Raw genomic sequence first — 12,789 nt, forward strand, 5'->3', positions numbered from 1 at the left:
TAAAAGACATTAGCATGTTACCGAGAGACATTTTTCTTGTGTATTCTATCCTAATTCACAAGTGGTAGACAAGCACTGCTAGAGACCCTTTTACTGCACGTTTGGAGGCTTTCTTTTCTCAACTACTGGAGCGTCTCAGTGTAATTGATTGAGCTGTTTGAGCGTCGGTATAAGACTCGTACCAAAAAAAAAAAAAAAAAACGGATAGGATGTATTCAAAGTCATTTCACAACTCTCCGTTTTTTTCGTCACCTTGTTTTACTGAAGCAACCACTTGCTTTTTCAGAGTTGTGGCGAGAGACGCTGATAAGCAGAATGACTCTGCTCCTATTTATTCAGGACCAAGTGGTCTCCAGTATCTTCTCCTGGCCTTAAAGCACACACACAGTTTCCTTCATCAATAATTCATCCTGTCAGAATATGTGACTTTTTGCAGCTTTTTGTTTATTTAGGCCAGTGGCGTTATTGAGCGGTCCCGTCGAGGCTTGCCCGACGTCAGTGCTTATCGAAGTGTGTAAACGTATATAGAACAGATTACCACCGGAGGGAGTACATATACAAATACTGTATGCATGAAATATTAAAAGGCAAAATCTATTATTCAAAGGCTATTGGCTAACACTTAAGTGAGGTCTGCTAGCGTGTGAATCCTTTCCATAGGAGGCAGGGCATAGTAATCGCCACTAATACTTTTACTACGATCGCTGATGCATACAAAAGGCATATAAATCAGGATTAATTATGCAGTAATGGCCCGTGTCATTCGTTCAGCTGGACTAAGAGACATGCAGTCTCGCTTGCAGTGCAACTTTAGACGTAGAACACAATTAATTGTGACATCTGGTATTTTTTTTTCTTTTTGAGAGGTGCTACGGGGGGTGATCTTTAGCCCAAGAGTTCTGTAGTTGTACTTTGTGGCCTCAAATACAGTCTAACTTTTACATGGCACTTCTGTATGCTGTATGTTTTTGTATGTTTTTTCCCCTTCCTAAATTTAAACACAAAATTCTACATGTCCTGGAACCAGAAAAAGTTTTTAATTGATGTTGTTGCGGCAGGAAATGACATGAGAACAAGGATTTAAAACGTCATATATCTTCCAGCTTATTGCTAGGGTTGCCAGCTTCCTGAAAAAAAAAAAAAATACAAAAATAAGGGACACCTCATAGGTCGAGTCTGCCGGCCTGATAACCGTCACCCTTGAGTTATTATTTTTTTGTATGTGGAAAGTGATTTTTTTTTTTTGGTTATAATATTATAATAATTTTACTCAAAACTGAATAAGATGCATATTTGAGTTGTGTAAGCGCATGGAAAAACAATTATTATCAGCAGTGTATTTCTAATACAAAATACTCAAATCGGTTTTGCTACATTTAAAATTGAATAATATAACGTTTTAAGACCAAATGTGAAGTAATTTCATAAAATGCCAAATAGGGTCACAATTAAAGAAATTAAACATTATCCAACAAATAAAGCATGAAAAAAATAATTCATATGTTGTATATTTGACAAAATAATCGCGTTTCCGAAGTTCGAGCCTGGAAGGGGACGAACCCAGAAGTGAACAGCAATGGCAGCACTCCATACGGCCGCCATACAAAGCCCTTCAAACAATTATTCAAACAGCGATATAAGCGATAGATCGAGCGCAAGTGAGGAGATCCAAGTTTTTGAAGAGTTGGAGGAAGAGGAGGAGGTTGGAATTATTATGTTGGACCGTACATGTATTAGCCAGACGCTAATCAGGATGCAAACAATGTGCCCAAACTACCTGACATGGAATGGAGACAAGACCCATCGAGATTACAAGATTGGTAAGATATAAGTGGTAATTATATTTATGATTTGAAGCATGTCAGGTAAATAAACCACCTACTATTGCCTGGGATAAAAGAAAAGTTTTGAAAAATCCTCGATGATGCTGAATTAACAGTAGAAACTAGCAAGCCGAAACATGTCAGGTAAATAAACCACCTACTATTGCCTGGGATCAAAGAAAAGTTTTGATGAATTTAAAAGTGTAGGAAAAATGAACTCAATACAACTATGATCGGGGACTGCCACAAGTTAGCTTTCGGCTAACGTCGCTAGCTTCTACTGTTCATTCACAATTTTCTACAATTTTTTTTATCATAATTTACACATCAAAATTTCCGGGATGGTAAGGGGCATAAACGTTGTATACAGAATTTGGCAAAAATGTATGGTTCCCCAAAATTCACCAAAAACCCTCCTATTTGTTTCTAATGGGATGCCGTTGACAGCCATATACGTCCAAATTTCCCATTCGTTCTCAATGGCAAGAAAACCTAGGTTCTTGTGATTTTTGACCATTTACCATTACAGCTCCTTGACATTCTGTGACCTGATATCAACAGGACGTGTCTCCAAAATTTCCTCAAATCAACAGGAAGTGACCCCAAAATGTCCCCAGATTAACAGGAAGTTACCTGATATCAACAGGACCTGTCCCCCAAATGTTCCCAAATCAAAAGGAAGTGACCTGATAAATCCCATCGTAATTTCTCTAGGAATTACAATATCTAGTTGGGCGTTATAATTATAACTGTGCCAAAAGCAGGTTTTGCATTTCGGTGGTTTTAGGAGGTTTAAGCCCCCCTTCAACCAAAAAGGGATCCGTGCCGAACTTTGTCAAGGAGTTCCGGCAAGAAAGTCTAGCCACTTTCACCCCTGCCTGAGCCTTTATGTATGTGTGTTTTTTTTTCCCTTTCCAATTTAGTTGCATTCAAAGTCCACTTAACAATAACATTTTAACAAATGATCACCCTGAAAACAGTGGTACCTCGACATACGAAGTTAATTCGTTCCAGGTTTGTAAATCGAAAAGGTCAAATGTCGAGCAGGATTTTCTTCTACAAGAACGCCATACCCACTGTGAAGCATGGGGGTGGAAACATCATGCTTTGTGGCTGTTTTTCTGCAAAGGGACCAGGACGACTGATCTGTGTAAAGGAAAGAACGAATGGGGCCATGTATCGAGAGATTTTGAGTGAAAATCTCCTTCCATCAGCAAGGGCATTGAAGATGAGACGTGGCTGGGTCTTTTAGCATGACAATGATCCCAAATACACAGCCAGGGCAACAAAGGAGTGGCTTCGTAAAAATCATTTCAAGTTCCTGGAGTGGCCTAGCCAGTCTCCAGATCTCAACCCCATAGAAAATCTGTGGAGGGAGTTGAAAGTCCGTGTTGCCCAACGACAGCCACAAAACATCACTGCTCTAGAGGAGATCTGCATGGAGGAATGGGCCAAAATACCAGCAACAGTGTGTGAAAAGCTTGTGAAGAGTTACAGAAAACGTTTGGCCTCCGTTATTGCCAACAAAGGGTACATAAAGTATTAAGATGAACTTGTGGTACTGACCAAATACTTATTTTTCCACCATGATTTGCAAATACATTCCATAAAAATCAAACAATGTGATCTTCTGGGTTTTTTTCCCCCCACATTCTGTCTCATGGTTGAGGTCTAACCATGTTGACAATTACAGGACTCTTATATTTTCAAGTGGGAGAACTTGCACAATTAGTGGTTGACTAAATACTTATTTGCCCCACTGTATATTGTAAAATTGCAATAGAGGCCATATTAAGATTTCCTTTAGGCTACTGCTGGCAAAAAGCTGATAGTATACTTGACAAAGTGCAATGCAAGTGGGAAATGCAGCAACAAAAAACCCCAAGAGACGCCTGCGAACGAACCCCCACAGAGTTTGTTAGGGGTAATATTAAACTGCTGGTGGAGGCTGACGATGCGAGAGGCAGGCAAGAAAGAGAGATGCGCCATGGCCACCCATCTGCAGGTATGACATTTAATAAAAAAAATAAAAAAAAGGTAGGAGGAAAAGTTATTGCAAGGCTGTGTGAATCATGTCAGTTGCATCTACCCTGCCTGTCAGCTCTTCTGTCACATCAAATTGGTACTCCCAGGGTGTTGAGGAAAACATTGTAAAGGAGGCATCTGTTTCTTTGATGGACACTCAGGATTCTAATCTTGAGCTTAAATCATCTTGTTTACCTCTTGCTTCCCAATACTGTGGTACCTCGACATACGATTCTTTCGACATCCAACGTAAAATTTGACTCGTCATTCGTCACGACATATGACAACATGCGCAACAGCGTCGCAATTTCATTGTTTTCCCGCAAGATGGACGCACAGCAGATTTTCTTATTAGAAAAATCAACATGGGTCCCAAGAAGGTTAGTGGAGGTGGTGAAAAAAAGGAAAAAAGTGACGCTTAGCAATGAAATTAAGATGCAAATGATAGAATATAAGCGTGGTGTGCGCATCACTGAACTGCCTGGACAATACGGCCATAATACGTCTACGAACTTGGCGGTCCTCCTCCGACGTCCGTTCACCAGTCTTTATCAGTTAAGGTGACAATTATTATTATTGTAGAATCGGCAAGGAAGTTGCCAGCTTCATCTGGTTTTTAATCATTTATTACCGAACTTGTGCAACACGACGCGGCTACTGTCCGCCATAGCCGATGCCAACAACATGAAAAGAGAAAGTAAAAACTCGTCCGCAACTCTCCCACTGTCTTGTCAGTCACAAAGTGCATTCAGAAACAGCATGCAAAACACAACCGCCACATTAGAACCAGATTCGTTATTATTATTACATTATTATTACTATTACGATTTGTATTTATAAGTTATTTGTTTTGCTATGGGTAATTGCTATTTGTCAATGTATTCTTATGGGAAAATCCCGCTCGACATAAGATCATTTTGACTTATAAACCAAGTCCTGGAACTAATTCAATTCGTATGTAAAGGTACCACTGTATCAGAATCATAGCAGTCAGTGCGACAACAAATTCAAGTCATAATGAATTTATGTTTACTTTTTGGGGATTGGAATATCTTCCCATATGGGTGGGGTTTGACGTTTGAACCAAAAAGGTCTATAAGTACATTGGTTTAAAGGTCACAATACAATTCAGTTCAATGGAAGTACAGTATGTGTGCCATCCAGATTTAAATTTGGTGGCAGTCTTGCAACGGGCGCCCAGGTTTTGCCCGGCGGGAGACGCTATAACCGGTGGCAGTATGGCATCTCATCTTTCTTTAGCGATTCACATTTAATCAGATGAAAATGTTTTCTTATTCACAGAAAATGGTTTTGAGGACGATAAATGTTCACCAAAATCGCTCCACGTTTGCTGCACAAATCTCACCCGCTCTCATCTGAGTGCATCCTTTTTTTGAAAAATCCATTCGTTGATATCCCAAAATCCATCTTTCCAACACTATTGCATCAACCGGCAATGCAATATTTTGTGGCGGAAAGTTCACACAGTGATGCCTGTACCAAATGGCAGACTACATTTGTCGAAAATTACCGAGAGTCAAGGGCGTAGGTTTGCATAGGGACGGTAGGGACATAACAATACTAACTTTCCAAGATGCTAAAATTGTCCCCACCAAATTTTAAGCAACCTTATTTGAATTATATATTATGCATAATTGATGATAATTATTAATGATAATAATTCATAATGTCTTCCCATATGTTTGTACGAATAGAATTGACTCTTCCATTATTAAGTGAATTACTGTATTTTCATTATGTTCAGACTTACATTTACCCCTATTCACTTGCTGAAAGTGCCGGTCCATTTTTTCCCCCTCAAACGCACGTTTGATTGGGTGATGACTAGAACAAACAAACACACACACACACACACACACACACTCACACAACCCCCACTGAAATACATTTCATACATGTCCACCTCCTCTGAAATACATGTCATACATGTCCACCTCCTCAAAGACTAGGGATATCTGAATTTTTTTTCGGCCAGCCGCAGCAGCAGCCACTTTAAGTAAACGTCAATGTTGTGAAGGTGGGGAGCACGCCACTAATTTTGCTACTTAAAGTCCGACCTGCATCACAGTTAGCATAACATTAACTGTGTGAACTTGCTAAACTGCAAAACTCGAGGAGGAAGCAGCTTAAGTGTCCTCCTGTATTGTATGTGTTTCTACCATTAATGTTAATTCAACTGTGCATTTATTATTTATTTTCTTCATCATCCATTTAAAAATAATTTTCTTTGCAGCCTATACAGATATTTCTTTAACCCCTCCCACCCCCCAAAAAAATAACACACAAAAAACACAACCACTGTAAATTGTTTATATGAAGGGGGATTTCTCCCATTTTCTCACTTGAAAATAACAATTTTAAGTTTTTTCATTTTTATGTAGGCAACACATCAGCATATTTGTGAGAAATGTAGCCCTGATAAATGTCAAGTACCCAGCAAAAAGTGTATATGCAAGTTATGCTGTAATAGCGTCCCTACCAATGTTGAGACCAAACCTACGCCTTTGCTGAGAGTACCCGATCGCGCCAATTGATTTTTCATTTGTCCCTAAGCAGAGGTGAGTAGTAACGTGTTACATTTACTCCGTTACATTTACATGAGTATCTTTTTGAGACTTATGTTCTTCTTAGAGTAGTTTAACCACACAATACTTTTTTACCTTTACTTGAGTAGATTTGTGAATAAACACGACTCTTACTCCGCTACATTAGAGTCGTTAAATTTTTCCTCTTTATTCTACATATTGACTTTCTTTTTGCCAACAGCAGCACTACCAGTTTCATCAGTGAGACGTCACACCAATAAAGAAATGACTCCATTATACCATTCAGAGGTAACAATATTTTTTCTCCACTAGACGACACTCATGCTCTTTGAACAAGTAATGGGTCATAGTGTTCTGGTCAGAATTTGATGATTTATGTGTTATTGTTTTGGCATAATACAGTCATGTAATATGCTCAGCAACTCAGCAGGGATTCCCAATCATCGGGTCGGGAACCGGTACCAGTCTGTGACCGCAATCCGGCCTGTGACTCTTGAGAAATTTTGCCTAGGTCGCCCTCTAGTGGTTGGCCGCCATTACTGGGGTGTTTGCGCACCTATAACAGCCCAGCGTCAGTCAATGTAAACAGTAACGTGAGCTGCTGTTAGAGGTGTGCTGCGGGCAGCGAAGTCTTTGGACAGCTTGTTTTGGGGGGAAATTTTATTAACAACACTGCTCATTACTTAAGTATTCTTTTGAACGAATACTTTACTTGTACTTGAGAAAATTTTTGGATGACTACTTTTACTTGAGTAATATTAATTAAAAGTAGAGCTACTCTTACTTGAGTAAAATTTTTGGCTACTCTACCCACCTCTTTTGCTGAGGATCTGTGAGACTGATTTAAAAAAAAAAAAAAAACAACGCCTATAAAAATAAAACTGCCTCATTATTTATTAATTATTATTATTATTTATTTATTTACTTATTTCAGAACTACTTTGGATTATGGAAGATTTTATTGAATATTTTTCATATCTGTGTGGTAGTTTTGCTGTAACATTTCCGCATTAATTATGTAATTTTGTACTATGTAAATTTTGAAATTTACATAATATTTAACAGTTTTTAAAATAATTGTGGTAAACGCTTGAAGGCAGTTTGCTCTTGCAAAACCCGCCCAAACACATTCTGGGCATTTTCATCACAAATTATCTTGTAAAAAAAAAAAAAAAAAAAAAAAACGGACATGAGATTTAGAATGAATTCTCGCATTTTGCAGCGGATGCTCTAAATGGTTTATCTATTTTGATACTAGTGTATGAACACAGCAAATTAAAGACAAAGTCCACGGAAATTAAAAAAAAAAAAAAAAAAAGCTCTTACCATTATCAGCAAATTTGCCATTTGTTTGTGTCGTGGATTCAATTTTCCCGGCATTTTGGACTGCAGGCATTAATGGAAACAGCGGAACCTCCTCTTTCTCCTGCTTGGACAGACCCTCCTCAGCACTATGTATTCCATTGGCAATGAGGAGTCTGGGGGAATAAGCGCCACTCCCGTATTGTGTAATGGCATTGTCACCGCCACCTTTGATTTCACCAGCTTGTGAGTTAAAAGTCTGGTTCCTGTTCGAGGGTTCTCCTTTCTCAGTTCCAACCCAGTATTTGAAGGGCTTCATCAGCGTGTTGACAAAGTCAGACAAAATGCTTTTACTGGTGTGAAGCTGTGAGGTGGTGGCGGCCACTGATGGCGAGGGGTCCGAAGAATCCTCTTCCTCTTGGGCCGAACCTCCGTGGCTCTCCTGCTCCACCGGAGCATTACTACTTTTCGGGCCATTGGGCTCCTCAGTGTGGGACTGGCCAGTCGGGACTCCATCTTGTTGGGAGTCGCGACCCTGCTCAGGCCTCAAGTGGATAACCACGTGCTCGTCGGAGATGTCAGACAAGTTGTTGGCGTCTGCTTCTTCTTCCAAGCCGGTCCATGTTGAAGTTTTGGGAAATGGGGGGCCAGGTTGAGTATCGCTGAGTGGGGAGTCAGCTTGTGGGGCTGGGATGGAGGTGTGGAGGAAAGGGAAGGCCTCTGCAGATCGGATATTTTCTGGCTTTTGGGCTGCAAAAAACAGGCAGGAGTTTGACTTAAAGATGTACAATTATCACTAGTATATATTATTTTATACTCTGTATTTTTACAACATTTATCTTCACTTTTGTGGACACTGGAAAGTGGGCTGGAACGGTCCAGAACGTTGTTCCGGTAAGAGATTCGGCGCCGGAACGATGCTATCTGGGATACTTGCATTTGATTGGCTAAAATAGTACCTGCATTGATAAAATAACTAGGGCTGTCAAATTTATCGGGTTAACGGGTGGTAATTATTTTTTTTAATTAATCACATTAAAATATTTGACGCAATTAACGCATGCATGGAATGACCTGTTAATGCGTTGCCTCAAACAGACCTGTGCCGCCCATAAGATGATGTAAGCAACCGCCTCAGGGCGCACCAGCGTCAACAAAAATATTCAAATAATATTTGATGATAGCAGTATTTAAAAAATTATACAAAACAATAAAACAAAACAACAAAACCATTCATAATAAGTCTTTAAATAATAATGAAATCATTTTTCTAGTGTGCCTTCTGCCCGTTTCACTTTTTCCTGTGATGCGATAATTTCACTACGGACCCCCGTCTCACTCACGAGTCACGACTCAGCAGAGCTACCTGAAGGTGCTATTTTTAGCCTCCGCAATTGAGCGACGTTACAGTGACAAGTCAACTTCATGAAAAGAGAAAAGCCCTCCGGGTCAGAAGAAAAAGAAGAGAGCAAAGACTTGAAGAAAAACACAGGTTTGTTGTGATGATTTTTTTCAACAGCATAAGCACGTAGACTTAGCGCAACTGCAAGCTAGCGGTTATTTACATAGAGCTTATATGACTTAGTGCTAAAGCAAAATTATACTGTATCATTAGCCAGGCTGTTGTTTTAGAAATATTTTCAGTATTCAGCCAGCTATGGATTACTTTCAGTTAAATTTTTTCCCCCTCCAATTTTAGAAAAATTTGGACAAAGTGTATGGGAGACTAAAATCGTCTTGCTTATTTTCATGTGATGTGAACCACTTTTACCTTGTGTTAAATTGTGCTTTTCAAATAAATTTGCCTTGCCTAAAAGTGCAAAGTTTAATTAAATAAATACACCGTTAAATATGCAATTAATAATTTCAAATCTCTGTGTTATGGAGGACTAAAAGTGCCTCGGATTTAAATGCAAACATTTGTTATTAAATGTGTCATTAATTCATTAAAATGGCAATCACGTTCATGTAAAAACATTCAATTTATTAATTTTTTAGCTATCATATATTATTTAATTCATTATTATTGGATAGTCCTGTGTAGTTGCCGTGCTTCAAGAATTTATTTTCTTTTAACTACGCCCATCAAAGTTAGTGGCCCGATCCAATAGACAGGTACAGTAGGCTGCAAGAATTTAGGCGCTATTATGGTTATGTCATGCTGGTTTCACAATCAACAGCTATTTGACTAATATAATGTAACATTCCGCTTTCTTCCCTTTGTAGATGCTCTTCTGAAATATTTTCCTGCTACCTCTGTAGATCCTGGGCCATCTTTTACAGCGAACTTATCCACATCAGCACCAAGTCCAAGCCCACCAAGTCCAGGAAAGAAGTGCACCTTCCAAAACAACTGTCATATGAAAGTGCTATAGATATTTGTTTTTGAAGTGTTTTTTATTGGTGCTTTTGAATCATTATCACAGCATTTTTCTTTTAATTTATGCACTTGTTGTCTTTTTTTATATAGTAAATTACAAAGAGATAATGTGCTTTTTCAGTGTGAGAGTTTAAAAATAAGTGGTGAAACCGGGGGGCAACAAATGTGTTGCCTAGGGCACCAAATTAGTCAGGAGCGGCCCTGGCCTCAAACAGTCTACAACGACGCCGTTTTAGCACATTGAGAGCAAAAAGGCAGAGAAATGCGAGTGGACACAGGCGTTCATTGGACCTCGCAGTTTATTGGCTTAAGCTTTGGCAAATCTTTCACAACATAAATAAGTATTGTGGCGAACAACGTGGGGATGAATGAAAGGAGACTATCTTTTTCTTGACACGCTTAATTGAACACAACGCAGAACATACTGTATACCATTTGCAGTCACTACTAACAGTCATGGTTGCACAACTTCCCATCATGCATTTGGGAAGAGCAGGAGACATCTTTGGCTAAATACGCATAATTGAACACAACGCGAACATACTATATGCCATTTGCAGCCACCACTGACAGCCATTGTTGCCCAACTTCCCATCATGCATTTGGGTGGAACAGTTAAGTTGCTACAGTATCATTTAGTGAAAGCACAACAAAAGTAATATTCCTAGCTCTCAAAAAAATAATGTTCACAAAAAGAAAAGCGCTCAATGCAAAGAGAACTGGCATTCCTAATCAAAATAGCGATGCAAATTACACATAAAACTTACTCAGACTTTGCCTTTGCCTTGGCTAGATATCTAATTTAAAACTCGCCATTGACGCCTTGTGGTTTATTTCAATCACTACCTTACGTAGTTACAGACACTGTGGAAGAACGGCAGGGAGCCCATGTGACGTCACCGCTCGGCGACGTCAACAATGGCGAGCTACTAGTTTATTTTTTGATTGAAAATTTTACAAATTTTATTACAACGAAAACATTAAGAGGGGTTTTAATATAAAACTATTACTATAACTTGTACTCAAATTTATCTTTTAAGAACCTAAAGTCTTTCTATCCGTGGATCCCTTTATCAGAAAGAATGTTAATAATGTTAATGCCATCTTGTGGATTTATTGTTATAATAAACAAATACAGTACTTATGTACAGTATGTTGAACGTTTATGTCCGTCTTTTGTCTTATCTTTCCATTCCAACAATAATTTACAGAAAAATATGACATATTTTAGAGATGGTTTGAATTGTGATTAATAATAATTAATTTTTAAGTTGTGATTAAAAATTTTAATCGTTTGACAGCCCTAAAAATAACAGTTTTTTGGAAATACTGGCTTTTACCTAATCAATTAAACATCAGAAACGATTTCCCCCCCCCCAATTTATTAAAATTTATGAACCAACTTCGCTAGGATGCACATGATCATGTTACATCATGTTGTAATTTATCATAGATTTTAAGATTAGTTTAGAAAAAGTTATTGGAATTGTATTTTTGTTGCACTCTCTTATCTTTTTTTCCTTCCTCTTGCTTGTCATATGCTGTTTTGCATTCATTGTGATTTTTTAGGGTAAGAGGCCAACAAGGGAGTTAGCCGTGCAGCTTGGCTGGTCTAATATTAATGCCAATATTGACATTTTCATCTCCTTTGAGCTTTCTGGAAAACATAATTTGTTTCAATCCTTCACGTCGTAAAGATGTTGATCTACTAGCTTGTTCTTGACAAATGCGCTGCCGCTCTATTCCCTTGTTATTGTTGACTTAAAATAAATTGTTATTCACAAGCTTTATGACGTGACACCTTGGAATATGAAAATGTCAATCATTTTACTGGGATGCCGAATTAAAAATACCCTCATAGGAAAGTGTATTCTTATGCAGACTTATTTTTTAATCAAAAGCAAAAACATGCAGCAAAAAGTTGAGTAGAGTGATAAAAATATACAGTACTTGTATAAGAACCTCTCTGTTAAAGTTTAGACCATTTTAATAGAGAAAGTGTCAAAATAAGCCAACCACTATAAATGGCAAAACATTAAAACACTTAAGTTGGGAAAACAAAGAAGCAAGTAGAAATGCAGAGCTGAGGAATTACTATATGTTATAATTTAATGGACACCGGTGTCCTACCTACAAAGAAACTGATGTTTACTGAATTTTCATAATCAATTACCGTATTGGTCTGACAATAAGACTGTTTTTTTGCATTGAAATAAGACTGAAAAAGTAGGGGTCGTCTTATATTAGCGGTCTAGACATTATACCCATTCACGATGCTTGATGGCGCCAGATATCATTGAAGCGATGTTCTGTCATGACAGATCTCAGCTTCTCTCAAGTTTAACCAGTTTGCATTATTGCAGTGTTTTTCCTTATTCAGATTTGTTTCAAGACAACAGTTACAGTTAGACTTCACTTTGATGGTTAATGCAGTTATTGCAATTTTGTTGTTTTATCACAATAGATTGGTTTATTTACATTTTAAAAACCAGAAGCCATTCATTCATTTACGAATGTGACTGCACTTTAGTTTACATCTTTAAATGTTCCGATATTAAGATATGAATGAGGCAAAATAACATGCATTTTCTCTCAAATATATTGTTCTAATCATTTGTTTCGGATGTACTGTAATTATTTTCTGTATAAAAAATAATCTGGTGATCAAAAAGTATTTTTTCAAACTTCAGTC

The 12,789-nt window shown here is 38.1% G+C and overlaps 1 protein-coding gene across 2 annotated transcripts in view; it reads right to left on the reverse strand.

Moving 5' to 3' along the window:
* ncanb (neurocan b) overlaps positions 1-12,789 on the reverse strand; it is a 401,378-nt gene that overhangs the window by 194,895 nt on the left and 193,694 nt on the right. For both annotated transcript variants that reach the window (XM_057841507.1, XM_057841508.1), the window contains one exon: positions 7,742-8,467. In XM_057841507.1, the coding sequence (XP_057697490.1) occupies positions 7,742-8,467 (726 nt within the window). The remainder of the gene's footprint in view (positions 1-7,741; positions 8,468-12,789) is intronic.

This window comes from Corythoichthys intestinalis, chromosome 7, assembly GCF_030265065.1.
Source record: "Corythoichthys intestinalis isolate RoL2023-P3 chromosome 7, ASM3026506v1, whole genome shotgun sequence".
Classification (NCBI taxonomy): domain Eukaryota; kingdom Metazoa; phylum Chordata; class Actinopteri; order Syngnathiformes; family Syngnathidae; genus Corythoichthys; species Corythoichthys intestinalis.